At 39.0% G+C, this 15420-nt stretch overlaps 1 protein-coding gene across 1 annotated transcript in view; it reads right to left on the bottom strand.

Moving 5' to 3' along the window:
* Positions 1 to 15420, bottom strand: part of dnajc1 (DnaJ (Hsp40) homolog, subfamily C, member 1) — a 221331-nt gene that overhangs the window by 20464 nt on the left and 185447 nt on the right. The window contains exon 9 of the mRNA XM_078234513.1: positions 7157 to 7276. Within this exon, the coding sequence (XP_078090639.1) occupies positions 7157 to 7276 (120 nt within the window). The remainder of the gene's footprint in view (positions 1 to 7156; positions 7277 to 15420) is intronic.

Raw genomic sequence — 15420 nt, 5'->3', positions numbered from 1 at the left:
TTAACATAATAAAACATCAAGACATTCCACAGGACTGGAATCTGGTCCCTCCTTCCTCACCCTCCACCCACCCCATTTTCAACACTGTACAGAGTCTCCCGGGCTCCATAAAAATCCAGCTCATCATTTCCAATAGTGCAGCACTCCCTCTACTGTCCTGGAATATCAGTCTACATTTTGTGTTTAAGTCTGCAGTGAGCCTTGAACCCATAATCTTCTGACTCTGAGGCCAGTGAGCGCTACCACTGAATCATAGCTAACACAATAATTATGATGAACCTTTCATAGGGATGATACAATTCTTATTGTTTTAAAACTTAAAAGGAGTTTTATGAACCTGAAATGAGCAACATCCAGTGATTATAAATCACAATTGCACTGGTAGAAATTGTATGTTCGTTCAGACTGAATAACTTTATACCTACACTACTTTATCAAACTATTCTGCTATTTGTTACATTAGCAGACATGTTTCCTTCATGTTCTTCATAGGCTTAAAACACCAAAGCCTTTGCTTCAAGTTTTGAAGTTTGAATAGCTTCTACGGCACCTTATGCAGGACTATTTAAGTTTTTAAAAAAACTTCAGACTATAATCCATTAAAAACACAAATCCCTCCAATATATAGCACACATTCAAAAATTTACAAAAAAACTATTCAATTGTTAAACAGCATTTTTTAAGTCTCAAAGGACGCTGTACTCTAGATTAATTTTGAATGAGACCCCTTTCTGCAAAACTGCAACATGACATTGATGAATGCACTCTCTATTCCTGCATTCCAACACTGTACGAGCCTGTTTAGTCACTTTATCTTTAAAAGAAATCTGACATATTATAGTCCAAATTTCATTAGAGTGGCTAACATAAAAGTGTCTGAAAAACATTTACTGGTCAACTTTGCTTGTTACAGAGATTTCTTCTATGAATATGTGGAATTCCCATTAAATACCGCTCCTTAGTTTGTCTGCAATTTTTATGTCTTGTCAATCACCCAAGATTCATTGACTATGGTGTAGCTATTACATGATAAAATCCTAGATAGTAAATTCTCCTTTGATTCCTTTTTGCATGCATGTAAAACAACATGAATCAGTGTTTTCCAACCTGCTTCATACAAAGCCCATTAATCGTTTCCTCATCATTTTAAAGACACATGGGACAGCTTATCTAACTTCAGTCCTTTTGCCACATGCTGTCAGGCTCCACAGTAATTAAAAAGGTCTGCTAGCATCAACCCACCTGTCTGTTGTTTTGTTTCCTACCTGAGTCTCTTATCCATACAGACAGAAACCCCTATCAGCTTGCTATCAAAGTCTGAATACAAGAGATTAGTGACCGCAGAGGCAAACGGAATCAGTTTACATGCTCAGAGTTGAATGAATGATATTACTTTAGAAATAAGTCATTCAAGCTTTCCCTGCCTTTAATTTAGCACTCTGGGAGTTAGTAACCATATTACAGTCTGGCCAGCCTGGCAGACAGTTAAATTCATGTATTTTTCCTGAACAAAAACAGGTCAGATGTTTGTCACACACGGCAGCACGAGCAATACTGGGAGAGGGACGAGAACCAAGCCCGGAGCTACAAACACAGCTTGGAAAATGAGTCAAAGAACAGATGCGAGAAAGCACAAAGAGAGCGCTAAAGTTTATTTATTAGTGTCACAAGTAGGCTTACATTAACATTGCAATGAAGTTACTATGAAAATCCTCTAGTCGCCACACTCCGGCACCTGTTTGGGTACACTCAGGGAGAATTTAGCATGGCCAATGCACCTAACCAGCATGTCTTTCGGACTATGGTTGGAAACAGGAGCACTGGAGGAAACCCACACAGACACGGGGAGAATGTGCAGACGCCACAAAGACAGTGAGCAAAGCTTGGAATTGAACCCGTGTCGCCGGCGTTGAGAGGAAGCAGTGCTAACCATTGTGCCACACCGTGCTGCTGTGCCACCGGTATAGGTAATCAGGTAAGCAACTAACACTTCTGACTGGAATAAACCAAGAGGTTTAAGTGAAAAGGTGACGAAAACAATCAAATGAATATCACACATCAACCCTACATGGTTCATTATATTTCTGACAGTTTTTACTTCATGTCTGCAACTAATTGTTTCTCAACTGCTTTCTCTAAATAGCTGGTCAACACTATGGTTATTAATCTCATCACAGTCATAGTTTGGATTAAACAAAGAATAACCACTTGTGAAGCTGTGTGTTATAAATTTTAAAAACTGCGGTATTTAAACAAGCATTTCAATAGAACTAGTGCAAACATTTTACAATTGATTACAAATGAACTGGGCAAGTTGAGTGTTTTGATCTTTGCAACCTGCTTGACCCTTAGCTGAGCTTTAAACCCCATATCCCATCCATCAAGAGCTTTGCAACATTACCCCCTCCACCCCAATTCCACCGTTAAAATCCTTAAATATGCCTTTGTCATTTCCAGAGCTGACTACTCAACGCGTTCCTTGATGGTTCTCCACCTTTCACCCACAAAGTTCTACTGCCATATCCTGTGCAATACTAAATCGCTCTCTTCCACAACCCCCATCTTACTGACCTTATGCTACAACCCATCCTCCAAACATTTAATTCAAAGTCATGTCCTTATCCGTAAGTCCCTTCGTACACTTGCCCCGTTGTAATCACTGCAATCTACTCCAGTCCTTTGTCTCATCTCAAATCTGTTCACTCTTTTCACTGGGTCACTGTTTAAAAATAAGGGGTTGCCCATTTAAAACCGAGATGAGGCTCCCATGTTGGAAATGCTTCCACTCTGAGGTTTGAGAATCTTTGTTACTCGCGTCCTGAAAAGGCAGTGGAAGCAGAGTCTGTGTATATTTTTAAGGCAAAGGTGGATAGATTCCTGGTAAACAAGGGGGTAATAGGTTATTGGAGGTATGCGGATTACAGATTTGAGGTTACTATCAGATTAGCCATGATTTTATTAAATGGAGGAACAAATTAGAGGGACTGAATGGCCTATGCCTGATTATTGTTGCTATCACAGTTACACTGTAACAAACACCACAACATGCTTGGTTTAATCCACATCATGGATTGTGTGGTTACATGGAGCTCAATCCCTTCCTATTGTGGGGAGGAGGGAGTGAAGCACAGAGTTCAGTCGCCCTCTCATTGTTGTGGGGCTGTCACACAGCATTCAGTCCCAGCCTAGTGCAAACATTGATCGTCAATGGGTAACTAAGGGCCATAGTATCTGGAATGGATTAGTTGCCAGCATGAGTGCTGTTCCAACAACATTCTAGAAGATTGACACCATCCAGGACAAAGAGTCCATTTGATTGGTACATCCACCATCTTAAAGATTCACTCTCTCCACCACCAACACACAGTGAGCAGTGTCTACCATCTACAAGATGCACCAAGTCTCTTTCACCAGCACGTTCCAAACTCGCAACCTCTAACACCTAGGACATGGGCAGAGATGCATGGGAACATAACCACCTGCAAGTTCCTCTCCAAGCCACTCACCATCTTGACTTGGAAATATATCGCCACTCCTTCACTGTCACTGGGTCAAATTCCTGGAACTCCCTAACAGCACTGTGGATGTATCAACACCACATAGACTGCAGTGGCTCACCACTACCTTCTCAAGGGCAATTAGGGATGGACAATAAATGCTGGCCTAGCCAGTGGCATCTATATCCTGTGAAAACATGCGTACATTAAAAAAAAAATCTATCGAGGTTATCTAATAAGTAACTTAACTTTATAGACCTAGAATGTTAACAGTTCAATCCTTCCTCTCTGATGAGAGAAATTATGAAGCCAGGTGACAGTTACTGTGCTTCATCAGTCTTGGTATACTTGGTTTCAGGATAGGAGAGAAAGAAAATCACCCCCAATTAAATACCGTGAAGACTAACGTCACTGCCTCCATTACAAACTCCATTTCTGAGCTACCAACTCCATCCCTCTTCCTGGCAACAGTCTGACACTAAGCCTTGGAGTTAAACTTGAGCCCATATCCACACCAAAATCTCGACCATCTATTTCCACTTCCATAACATTGCGCTACATTGCCCCTGACTCAGTTTATCTGCACTCATTCATTACTATTCCAATGCACTCCTGCTTGGTCTCCTATTCTACCCTGTGTACACATGACATCTCCCAAAACATCCAATTTTACAAATTTAGGTCAGAAAGCAAATTGTGACGAGGATATGAAGAGTCTACAGAGGGATGCAGACAATTTAAGCGAGTGGGCAAAAATTTGGCAGATAGAATATAATCTATGAAAATGTGAGCCTGTCCACTGTGGCAGGAAGAATAGAGGGAGATTACAGAATGCTGCAGCACAAAGTGACTTTGGAGTCCTGGTACATGAATCACAAAAGGTTAGCATGCAGGTATAGCAACTAATCAGGAAGGCAAATGGAATGTTGGTCTTATCAAGTAGGGAAGTATTGCTACAAGTGAACAAAGAACAATGAACAAAGAACAGTACAGCACAGGAACAGCCCTCCAAGCCTGCACCGATCACGTTGTCCTATCTAAACTAATCGCCTGTATCCCTCTATTCCCCATCTGTCTATAAATCTATCCAGATATGTCTTAAATGTCACTAACGTGTCTGCCTCAGCCACCTCACTTGGCAGTGCATTCCCAGGCCCCTTGGGATGGGAAATTGTTGAGACTGCACCTGGAGAACTGTTTACAGTTTTGATCTCTTTACTTGAGGGATATACTTGTTTTGGAAGCAATTTACAGAAGGTTCACTGGGCTGATTCCTGGACGAAGGGGTTGTCTTATGAGAAAGGTTGAGCAGGTTGGCCTCATACTCATTGGAGTTCAGAAGAGGTGATCTCATTGCACCCTAAAATTCTGAGGGGGATTTACAAGGTTGATGTGGAAAGGGTGTCTCTCCTGATGGGGGAATCTAGAGCTAGGGGCACAGTTTCAAAATATGGGGTCTCCCATTTAAGACAGAGATGAGAAATATTTCTTCTCTCAGAGGATCAATAGTCTTTGGAATTCTTTTCCTCAGAGAGCAGTGGATGCTGGGTCATTGTACATATTCAAGGTCAAATTAGACAGATTTTTGACCTACAAGAGAGTCAAGAGTTGTGAGGGGCTAGGGGCTAACAGGAAAGTGGAGTTAAGGACACAATCAGATCAGTCACGATTTTATTGAATGGTGGAAGAGGTTTGATAGGTTGAACGGTCTACTCCTGCTCCTATTTAGAGTCATAGAGGTTTACAGCATGGAAACAGGCCCTTCAGCCCAACTTGTCCATGCCGCCCTTTTTTAACCCCTAAACTAGTCCCAATTTCTTCTGATTTTTCACCAACTACCTGAGGTCACTGACCAACATTGACTCCTGGTCAAGCAAAATCCCACTTTAAATTTTGTTTCCTGGTTTACAAACCCCTCCAAGGCCTCGCTCCTCCATATCGCTATAAACTTATCCTGCATAACAACCCTGCAAGATACCGGCATTCATTTAATTCTGGCCTTTTAAGCATCGCCAAGTTAATTGGTCCATCATGCCTTCAGCTGGTCAAGATATTTGGGGTGACCAGTGCCTGTAGAGTCATGATCCAGCAAAACCTCAATGCTCTCAGGAGAGGAAGGGAGAAAACACTCATTAATAGTGTCCCTGTGCTACCATGCTATTGAAACTGCAAAGAATACATGCACAGGAAAAATATAAAGCAGTAATCTCCCAATCTTTACTTTTGAAGCCAAAACCAGGAACGGAGGTAATTCATCCACCTATACTGCCTTGTGTTTAGCAATTCAGACACACAGAAGTCTGCTTAATTGTTGCAGCTAACTGGTTTAAATCTCATAATTTAAACACAATTTAATAGATAAGGAACTCAGCAAAGAACAAGTAGCATCTTTCAAATGTAAACTATTAAAAAGAGCAACAGCACTGTATGCTGCAGGGAGTAACAGTTCCATCCTTATAACAGAATATTTTCCAACTGAGTGTAATACTGCGGGAAATGCATTCACTGTTCTAATTATAAAATATGAAAATTATGAAGAAGTTACTTTGAAATGAATATGAATATTAATTATAATGGATTAAATTAAACAAAAGTAATTTGACAAATGTTTACGTGACAGCTGCTTAACAAATGGTTCTTTTATGACCAAATCAACCCCCTTTTCTCAATCCAAATGCCTCATACCCAATTACAGATAGCAAATTTCAAAGATTATGCAACGGCTACTATCTCACCAACAAAGCTATGAAATAGCACATGTGGAAAATTTGAAGGTAAGCAAATTTTACTTTTGCACAAGACGTGCTATAATCTTTAAAGTTTTACGATCGACATTCAGGAATACAGAACTATTGATTCAACAATTAAATACAAGTTATATTTAAAAAAGCCAAGGAGGTCCAAAGAGAGGATCCTCACATTCAGAGACAGCAACCAAGTTTTCAGTAATACACGTGTGAAACAATCAAGCATACAGAAGTCTGTAATTCTTGAGTTGCCAGCTTTCAAATATGCTCGTTTAATTCATCTCAATGCACTGAAGGGGCCAGCTTTTGTAATAACAAACAGAATCAATTTGAACTTTAGCTTCTAGTACTTTAAGTCCAAAAAATAGAACATACAACGAAATAATTCTGATTAGATTTTCATGTCATCTCTGCTTCAGATATTGAATTTGTAATTTATGGTTTCACCAGTAGGTAACGGTGCTTTGGTTTTAACAAAATAATTTTAAATATTCACAATCAAAAACATCTGTTGAATCTTGCAGACAAGATCTGTTATTATAGCATTCTGTTTGAATGCTTTAAAAATATAAAGCGCCTTCCTAACCCAATGCAAAAAATATCCTGTCACAGCTCAAAGGGGGCTCACTGCATAGTTTTGCACTGTGGTATTGTCTTCCTGTGATCACGTTACGGTAGCCCAAACCGCCAAGTACTCGAATCCTTGTACAACTGATCAATTACAGCTGTTGATTCGGTGATTGGAACTCCTCCACATCTGCTTCTTGCTTAGTTAGTTAATGGTTCACTTCCAGGTCCTAGAAGAACGGCATTTTTTTTCAGACAGTGTCTAACCCTATGTATGCTGCCCTTACACTGCCTGTCTTGTTCAGTTTTGTCACTCAATATACAATGCAAATCCAAGTGACTCACATCTGCCACTGATCGACCCAATTCGTGAGCAATCTTTTCCCATCGACCAGGAGTGCCCCCAGGGAACTTAACCATACTTCTTGTCAGCTGGCGGAGGTCCTCTTCTGTCCACTCAGGTGCCTGTAATAATATCCAAAATAACAGGCAGAATGAATTACACAATGAATTAAATCCACCAAAAAATGGCAGAAAGAATAGCAAAACAATGCCTATATTTACAAAAAAGCCCACTGCAAACAAACTATATTCACAATGAATATCATACAAAACATACTTAAGCTTGGTAAATCATGTGCAGAGAGTTTTTTAAAAAAAGAATCCATCATGAAACATCAATAGAATGTTAAAAAATTAATCCCTGAAGATATAAATACTTTATATATAATAATCTCTGACCCTAGTAATGAACAACCATGCATCATGGGGTTTGTATTACTAAGCCGTCAGTGCAGAGTGCAGTCACAGAGGTGAGTGACCCTAGGGACCATCTCCACAGCTACCGCAAAGCCTCTTGCTGACACTAATCCTCCCTGTCATTCTCCCACTGTGCTCAAACTACACTGACATCCGCCTGCTGCACTGCAAGCTTAACGGGGCCTTCCTGACTTTTTCACTGCTGCCCCTAATCAATGGTTCAAACATGCTCCTTTCACCATGTCCAAATGGCAACTTCAGTCATAATCAAAGCACACTGCCCTGTAAAGGGTTTCTCGACAGGTCTAGCCATTTGCATTAATTTGCAAAGCAAACTATGTTATTCAGTGGATTCTGTACTGCCGCTATCAAGAATGTTCCCTGAAGCAGATAAGTGGGCATAAATATGACCTGCCACTTAAATCCAGTAAACAATTGCCAAAATGTGATCAATGTTTTGGCTCCTTCACTTCTTCCTAAAGTATTTTTCCTCCTAAAATAAATTGTAACAATTTAGTATTTTCAGAATGTCTCTGGCTGCACCTTAAATTGCACTAAAGCATTTTTTAAAATATAACTGAATTCAACAACTTCCCAGATTGAAGGCATGTAACAAGAACAAAAGTCTCATGCGTCAATATAATTGAGGAGCAATTCTTAACCACTTCAAAATATTACCTTAAAATTGGGAAACACAGTAAATGTGCATTGGGAACAAGATTCTGAAAGAGCTTCCTGGATACAGTTACTAAAATGTGCTATAGTTATACCAGAATCATGAACCCTGCATTACTGAACCACCCACAATTCATTATTTTTTTATTTGAGGAGACCAGGCTACAAAGAGATCATACAAGAAGCAAATAGCCGACGAACTACTGTTTTACAGAATAAGACCACAAGTTTAATTAGTTTTTAAACAGTTCACAAATTAGGTCCAAAATGAAATGTAAACACAGTACCAAATCTTAAAACTTAAGAAAGATCATCAAAGAATTGAAGTATTACTACATAAATTATGCAGCTCTTAAAGCCATTAGAAAACTGCGACAATCACATTTAAACAAAATTTTGACCCGAGGGTTTTTTCACCAAGGTTCAAGTCATTCTGCAGCTGTTAATTGATAATTTGGATAAGAGCTGCAATTCTTTAAAAACTGTCGTATTAATTCCATGATATTAAATACTAGTTTTGCTTTTCTCAGGTTAACCCTTACTAGGTTTGTATCGTTGCTTATATCTGGATTGTATTGATATGAACTGAATTCTATCTAATGTTTGCACTGCTCCTTCGCCCCAAACTCAGGTCATATCACACAGTATCAAATTACACTCCAGCATATGTGCTCAATGCAAAATGGGGCCAGAGTGGTGCAGGATTTCAAAGCAGGCATGTTTATAACAGCTGAATTTTAAGTTAATCATTATCAATGGGTTTAAACAAGCATCAAATTTAAGACTTTCTGCTGCAGTGAAAGATCGCAGTACATTAATTCTTAGTTGAAGCACTTTCAAAGTATGTTAATTAAAATCTAACATAAATTGATCAGTTAGCTTTTCTTTAAGGCTGTTGCAGCAATAAAGCAATTGTTGAAGTGTTCTTTAACAGCTACTAAATAAGAAACAACTTTTGCAATCTTCAACAATTCTAAATTAATAGATGTTGCTATTCCTACAATTCCACGCTAGCATTCTTGTACGCTGTCCCACACACTATTTCAACCAAAATAAATGGTTCATGATCTTTTATATCCAAAGCAATTTATACTACCACAAATGCAATGTTAATTAGCATTTTTTTAAATTCCCATTTTAAACAGATGTACAACATTCCACTGAATTTTACAATTGCCGTAGTGTCAATAGCTTTAATAAATGGGAGAAAACTGCCTATTGGCAAGCAGACCATTTCTTTTATAATATTACAGCTAATTAAAAGATTCCAATTTGAGTGGCATTTCAGAATTATTAGTTAATATATCAAACAGAATCAGAACAATAGGGTCAGGTTGCACAGGCCTTTCACCAGTGCAAACTATATTTGCATTTCATCAAAATGCCTTAAATTAAATCTTAAATTAGTGCTCGCACCATCATTTAATTAGCTTTGTAAAAGCAACACTTCATGCTTGCAAAACATTCTGGGAATGGGTGACAACAAACACAATGCAATTTAACTGGAATTTTAGCAATCCTTTTTCAAGAAACTACAGCATTTTATTTTTTCATTCATCCTAGAAGGAAGAAAAAGATTCACTGTCCCCTCGCCAAAAAAAAAAATCGATATTTAAGCTAGCTAAAATACAACCAGATTGTTGTGACATACTGAGCGGGTTCTTTAAAATCACAACTACTAAGTAACAAGTTAACCAAGGACAGGCACAATGTGCCGCTGAGCCATAATGGCTGCAATCCATCCTAAGTGATTAATTAAAAATTCCACAGAAACAGCCAACTGTGTCTCCAGACAGAATGAATGAATACTGCAGCGCAAACTCCTTAAAATCAGGAGTTAAATAAGTTTTCAAGGTGTTAATTGCATGAGCAGATTCTCCCTGGTTTAACACTGAACCAAGCTTTGCTATTACAGTCAAATGGAAGCACAAGCATGCTGTTTTGTTGAAAACCATGCTTCTCCCAATTTTTTTGGAACCAAGACCCAAAAATCCATCCCTGCAGTACATCAAAGTAATGGCAGATGCCACATGGCGAGGAGACAGCTGTCATTACTACGTTTGCATTCTAATACGACAGTAGCCTGCTCAGATATGTGACCCAAACCCAATTAAATGTTTCCAGGATACAATCCCTGCACTGATGGAGGGTAGATTTACATTCACTACCAATGCCTCACCATATTAAAAGGAATTACTTATTGCATTTAGGCAATTTAAAATAAAACACCAATTCATAAAAGCAGCATGGTTTTTTGCTTTACGTACTGCAGAGGTCTGTTATCCCAGCTCTGTTCGAAACATTTTGTACCTGACATTAAGATATTGTTTACCCTATTTGAAAACTAACATTTTACTAATTTAAACTATTTTAATAGACCATGTATATTGTTAATGTTTTTAGTTTCAGAACCAGAATCTTAAATTAGCTGCACTGGTTTCTTAGGCAACACAAAATATTTTCTGTATTCTCCTTTTTAAAAAAAAATACTAGAGTATTTGGCTCTTAAAGCTCTCGGGTGATTGGAAGTTAATATAGTGCGTGCAAGTTTTAGAATTAAATCTAGTACTCAAAGGATTAATTTTACTTAATAAAATCAAAAATTAAGTCTATAATATCTTCAGTTGCAGAAGGCCTTTAAAAAACTGATTTGAAACAAAAATGGAAACTATTAAAGGATAACAGAAAAATTGATCATAAAAAACATTTGTGGCAGCTGTAAACCTCAGACAGCTACTGTACCTATTCAACTAGATAAGCACAAATTATTAGCTGGGTGCGCAAAATATAGAGTACCCACCCCTACCTTTTTGCAGGAGGCTGCCAGTAATTTCAACAATAGGATTATTTCAAAGAGTGCATCATATTGCAGGATGATTACTGATCTCAATTCTCTCTACGCAAGTTGGAACCATACCAATTGGATCCAGTACCATACTGACATCTGTCTCTATTTTCACTACATTCAAGCTGAAGTGAATATACTGGTTCAACAATTACTGTTCTGAAAGTTAAAAGGAAAATCAGTCGCTGCTCTTGTTCCTGATCACAAGCCAGCAATCTCTGCAGTACACGCGAAGGGATTTAGTTCTGCTGTAATCCTCCCTCACCTCTATTCACTGTACAGCCCCACAGTCACTTTAGCAGGTGCTGGAGGGCTATAGATGCTATGGAACTCTGGCAAGAATTGAAGTCTTCAGGAGAGCAAGAGAGATTGAAAAGTACGTAAATAATGCATAAGTAACTTCTAGCTTTGCACCTTTCACATTTTCAGGACATCTTAAAGTGCTTTTCAGCCAAATGGATTACATTTGAAATGTAATCACTGTGGTTTGATACGCAAATAAAGCAACCAAATTGATGATTAATTTGTGCTTGATTAATCTGTTTTTGGTGCTGATAATTGAAGCATAAATATTGGCCAGGACACCAGAAAAACTCTGCAACTCTTCTTTCAATGGTAAGATTTTAACTTTCCCATCCACCTGAAGGGGCAAATGGAATTTCATATACAATCTGAAACTTGGTACCTCTAACAAGGCAGTGCATTCCCAGAACTGCACTGAAGTGTAAAGCTAGATTATCTGAAGACCTGGAGTGCAACTCAAATTCATGGCCTTCTGACTCGGAACAAAACTGTGACAATGTTCCAAGGCTGCCACCAACAATAGATTAGAGTTGAAGGTTACAAGAAAAATTTAGGGCCGTATAAAAGGATATCAGACATTGATAATAACTGAGAATATGGAAATCAAGTTAACACAAAAGCAAATCATCATCGCAGAATCCCTACAGTGCAGAAGAGACCATTCAGCCCATCGAGTCTGCACCAACTCTCTGACAGAGTATCTTACCCAGGCCCTTTCCCCACCCTATCCCTGTAACTCCACACATTTACCATGACTAATCCATCTAACATACATATCTAAGGGCAATTTAGCATGGCCAATCCACCAAACCTGCACACTTTTGGAGGGCGGGAGGAAACTCATGCAGACACGGGGAGAATGTGCAAACTCCACCCAAGGCCAGAATTGAACCCGGGTCCCTGGAGCTGTGAGGCAGCAGTGCTAACAACTGTGCCGCCCAAAATACAGCAGTTGAAATTTGGGATGAAAGCATAACGTGCCAGAAATACTCAACAGGCAGGCAGCATCTAAGGGGTGAAAAAGAGGGTTAACATGTCATCAACCTGAAATGTTAACCCTGGGCAGGATTTTCTGATCTCATTTGCCCCACCCCCGGTGCCAGCAAGAATGAAGAACTTGGTGCTCAGCCAAAACTCCATTCACTATAGCGGTATCCCAGGCACAGATGAGGTCGGAGGTCTCCGGTGACTGTTTCTCTCTCCACATATACTGCCTGACCAGGTGAGTAATGCAGCATTTTCTGTTTTTATTATTATATAAATCATATTTATGATTGCATTGTTTAATAAATTATTTGATTTGCAGCTTGCACTGGATTACCAATAATCACTAGTTGTATTCGAAAATCAAAATGCTAGTTGGTCATTTGAATTATAGGCATAGAATGTACAGCAATTGCAAATGCATGATCCAAAATAACAACTGCGCACAATTTTTAATCAAGGATTTTCTGACTGCATTTATATTGCACGGTTCATATAACTGTGCAATGTACAAATGGGCTGAAAAGTATTGGTGGCTAACTAAAGGTTGGTCCTGGTGTGGAAAAGGATTCTTCCAGTTTTTCAAACAATCGTTTGGAAAACAGGGTAATGTTATTCCTTCTGTGCTTTTAACGTATTCTCTTCTCCTTCCCCATCAGCAGATATTTCAACACTGCTTGACTCACTATGCTAAACATCACTCCACTATTTACTCCAATATCAACTGTTGGGTTGTTACTAGAATCTGTTATTATGTCCAGTGTGAGTGTGCATTTTGATAAATAAATAAATAGATCAGAGGGTCAGCATGGATTTATCTAATGAACTTCATTGAGTTTTTTGAGGTTACCAATGTGTTGGATAAGCAAGCATCAAAGTATATTATTTTTGCAGACATCCAGAATATATCTGACAAGGTTCCACATAACAGGCACAACAAGAATGAGCTTGCATGGAATTGGAGGCAACCCACTGACTTGGAAAGAAAACTACTTAAGAAGTAGGAGACAGAATAAGTGGATGTGACCCCAACAAGGGTCTCTCCTGGGGCCACAAATTTTCATTATATATTTAAATGTCTTGGACGAAGAAAGAGTTGTATGTCGAAGTTTGATGACAGCATAGCAAATAGTGTAGATGGAGCAGGAAGTTGCAGAGGGACATGGATAGATTAGACAAATGGTCAAAACCACACTGGATGGGGCTCAATGCAATAAACTGTGAGGTTGTTCGACTGGACCCAAGATAGCACAGGGTATTTCTAAATGATGAGAAGTGAGCAACCGTAGATAAGCAGAGGAATTTAGGGGCCCAAGTTAAAATCAGGAAAAGCTAGAAGCTGGTACGGTAGCACAGTGGTTAGCACTGCTGCTTCACAGCTCCAGGGTCCCAGGTTCGATTCCCGGCTCGGGTCACTGTCTGTGTGGAGTTTGTACATTCTCCTCGTGTCTGCGTGGGTTTCCTCCGGGTGCTCCGGTTTCCTCCCACAGTCCAAAGATGTGCGGGTTAGGTTGATTGGCCAGGTTAAAAATTGCCCCTTAGAGTCCAGAGATGCGTAGGTTAGAGGGATTAGCAGGTAAAATATGTGGGGGTAGGGCCTGGGTGGGATTGTGGTCGGTGCAGACTCGATGGGCCGAATGGCCTCCTTCTGCACTGTAGGGTTTCTATGATCTATGATATAGAAGATTAAAGAGATGATATAAGTGAGATGTTTAAGATGATTAAAGGATTTGATAGGACAAATAAAAAAGTATTCCCCTGTTTGAAGAGTCCTGAACAAGGGAATATAAACTTAAAATTCGAGATTCTCTGTTCAGGGGTGTTAGAACCATAGAAAAGTTACTGTACAGAAGAGACCATTCAGTCCATCGTGTCTGTGCTGGACGGGGAAAAAAAAAAGGAAATTAGGAATTCTTCTCCCTCAAAAAGATTGTTGAGGTGAGTGCAATTGGAAAATTTCTGAATTAAAATCGATATGATTTTTTTTTGTTAGGAGATGGTATTAAGGGGAATGAAGGCGGATAGATGGAGTCATGGTACAGATCAGCCATAATCTAATTGAATAGCCTATTTGTGTTTTTATGTTGCTTTCACATTTTCTTCTTTAAAAAGGCCAAAATGTTACAATGTTCCACAATAGTACTTCCCCTTATTTTAGAAATAACCTACCTACAAAACCATTCCTCAACTCTCAGACAAAGGCTTACTTTAACACATCAGTCTCAACAGTGCGTTGTTTGTATATTTATGGTGTTCCTTCCACATCAGACACAAAAAGGAAGTGTAACGAGTGTAGACACTGATGTAAATATACTAACGATGCACATAAAGTTACAAAAAATTAAAATAATTCAAAACTGAATGAGAGTATTTATTTTATAGGTAATGTAGATAGATCGCAAATTACAACATTTCTTTCCCCTATCATTACCAACTGCTGTTAAAATTTATTCTTTCATGTTATCTGGGCTACGCTGACAATGTCAGCATTTGTTGCCCATCCCCAATTGCCCTTGAACTGAATGGCTTGTTACGCCATTTCAGGGGACAGTTAAGAGTCAACCACATTGCTGTGGATCTGGAGTCACCTGTAGGCCTGACCGGGTAAGGATGGAAAATCTCCTTCCCTAAAGGACGTTAGTGAACCAGATGGGATGTTGCGACAATTGATGATAGTTTCATAGTCATCAGTACTGAGATTAGTATTCAATTCCAGACTTTACTAATCAAATTTAAATTCCACCAGCTACCATGATGGGATTTGATCCCAGACTCCAGAACATTAGCCTGGGCCTCTGGATTACTAGCTCAGTGACATGACTGGCAATCGCCAATCCTGTGCTGTTTATTATTCAACTAATCACGTAGTTTTTTTTGTTTTTTAAAGAAAAACACAGATTTTTTCCCCCCTCGTGATTTATGATAAATTACCAGTCCTTCAAACCATCAACATTCTTGAGATCAGGAGACTTAGAACTTCTATATAAGATTTTTGAAAATATTAAGTATCAAAACTTGCATGGTGTCCGATTTTCAGTTTAAG

Source organism: Mustelus asterias, chromosome 2 (assembly GCF_964213995.1).
Source record: "Mustelus asterias chromosome 2, sMusAst1.hap1.1, whole genome shotgun sequence".
Lineage (NCBI taxonomy): Eukaryota > Metazoa > Chordata > Chondrichthyes > Carcharhiniformes > Triakidae > Mustelus > Mustelus asterias.
The sequence above is the reverse complement of the archived record's forward strand: the minus strand, read 5'-3'. Positions and strand labels throughout refer to the sequence as shown.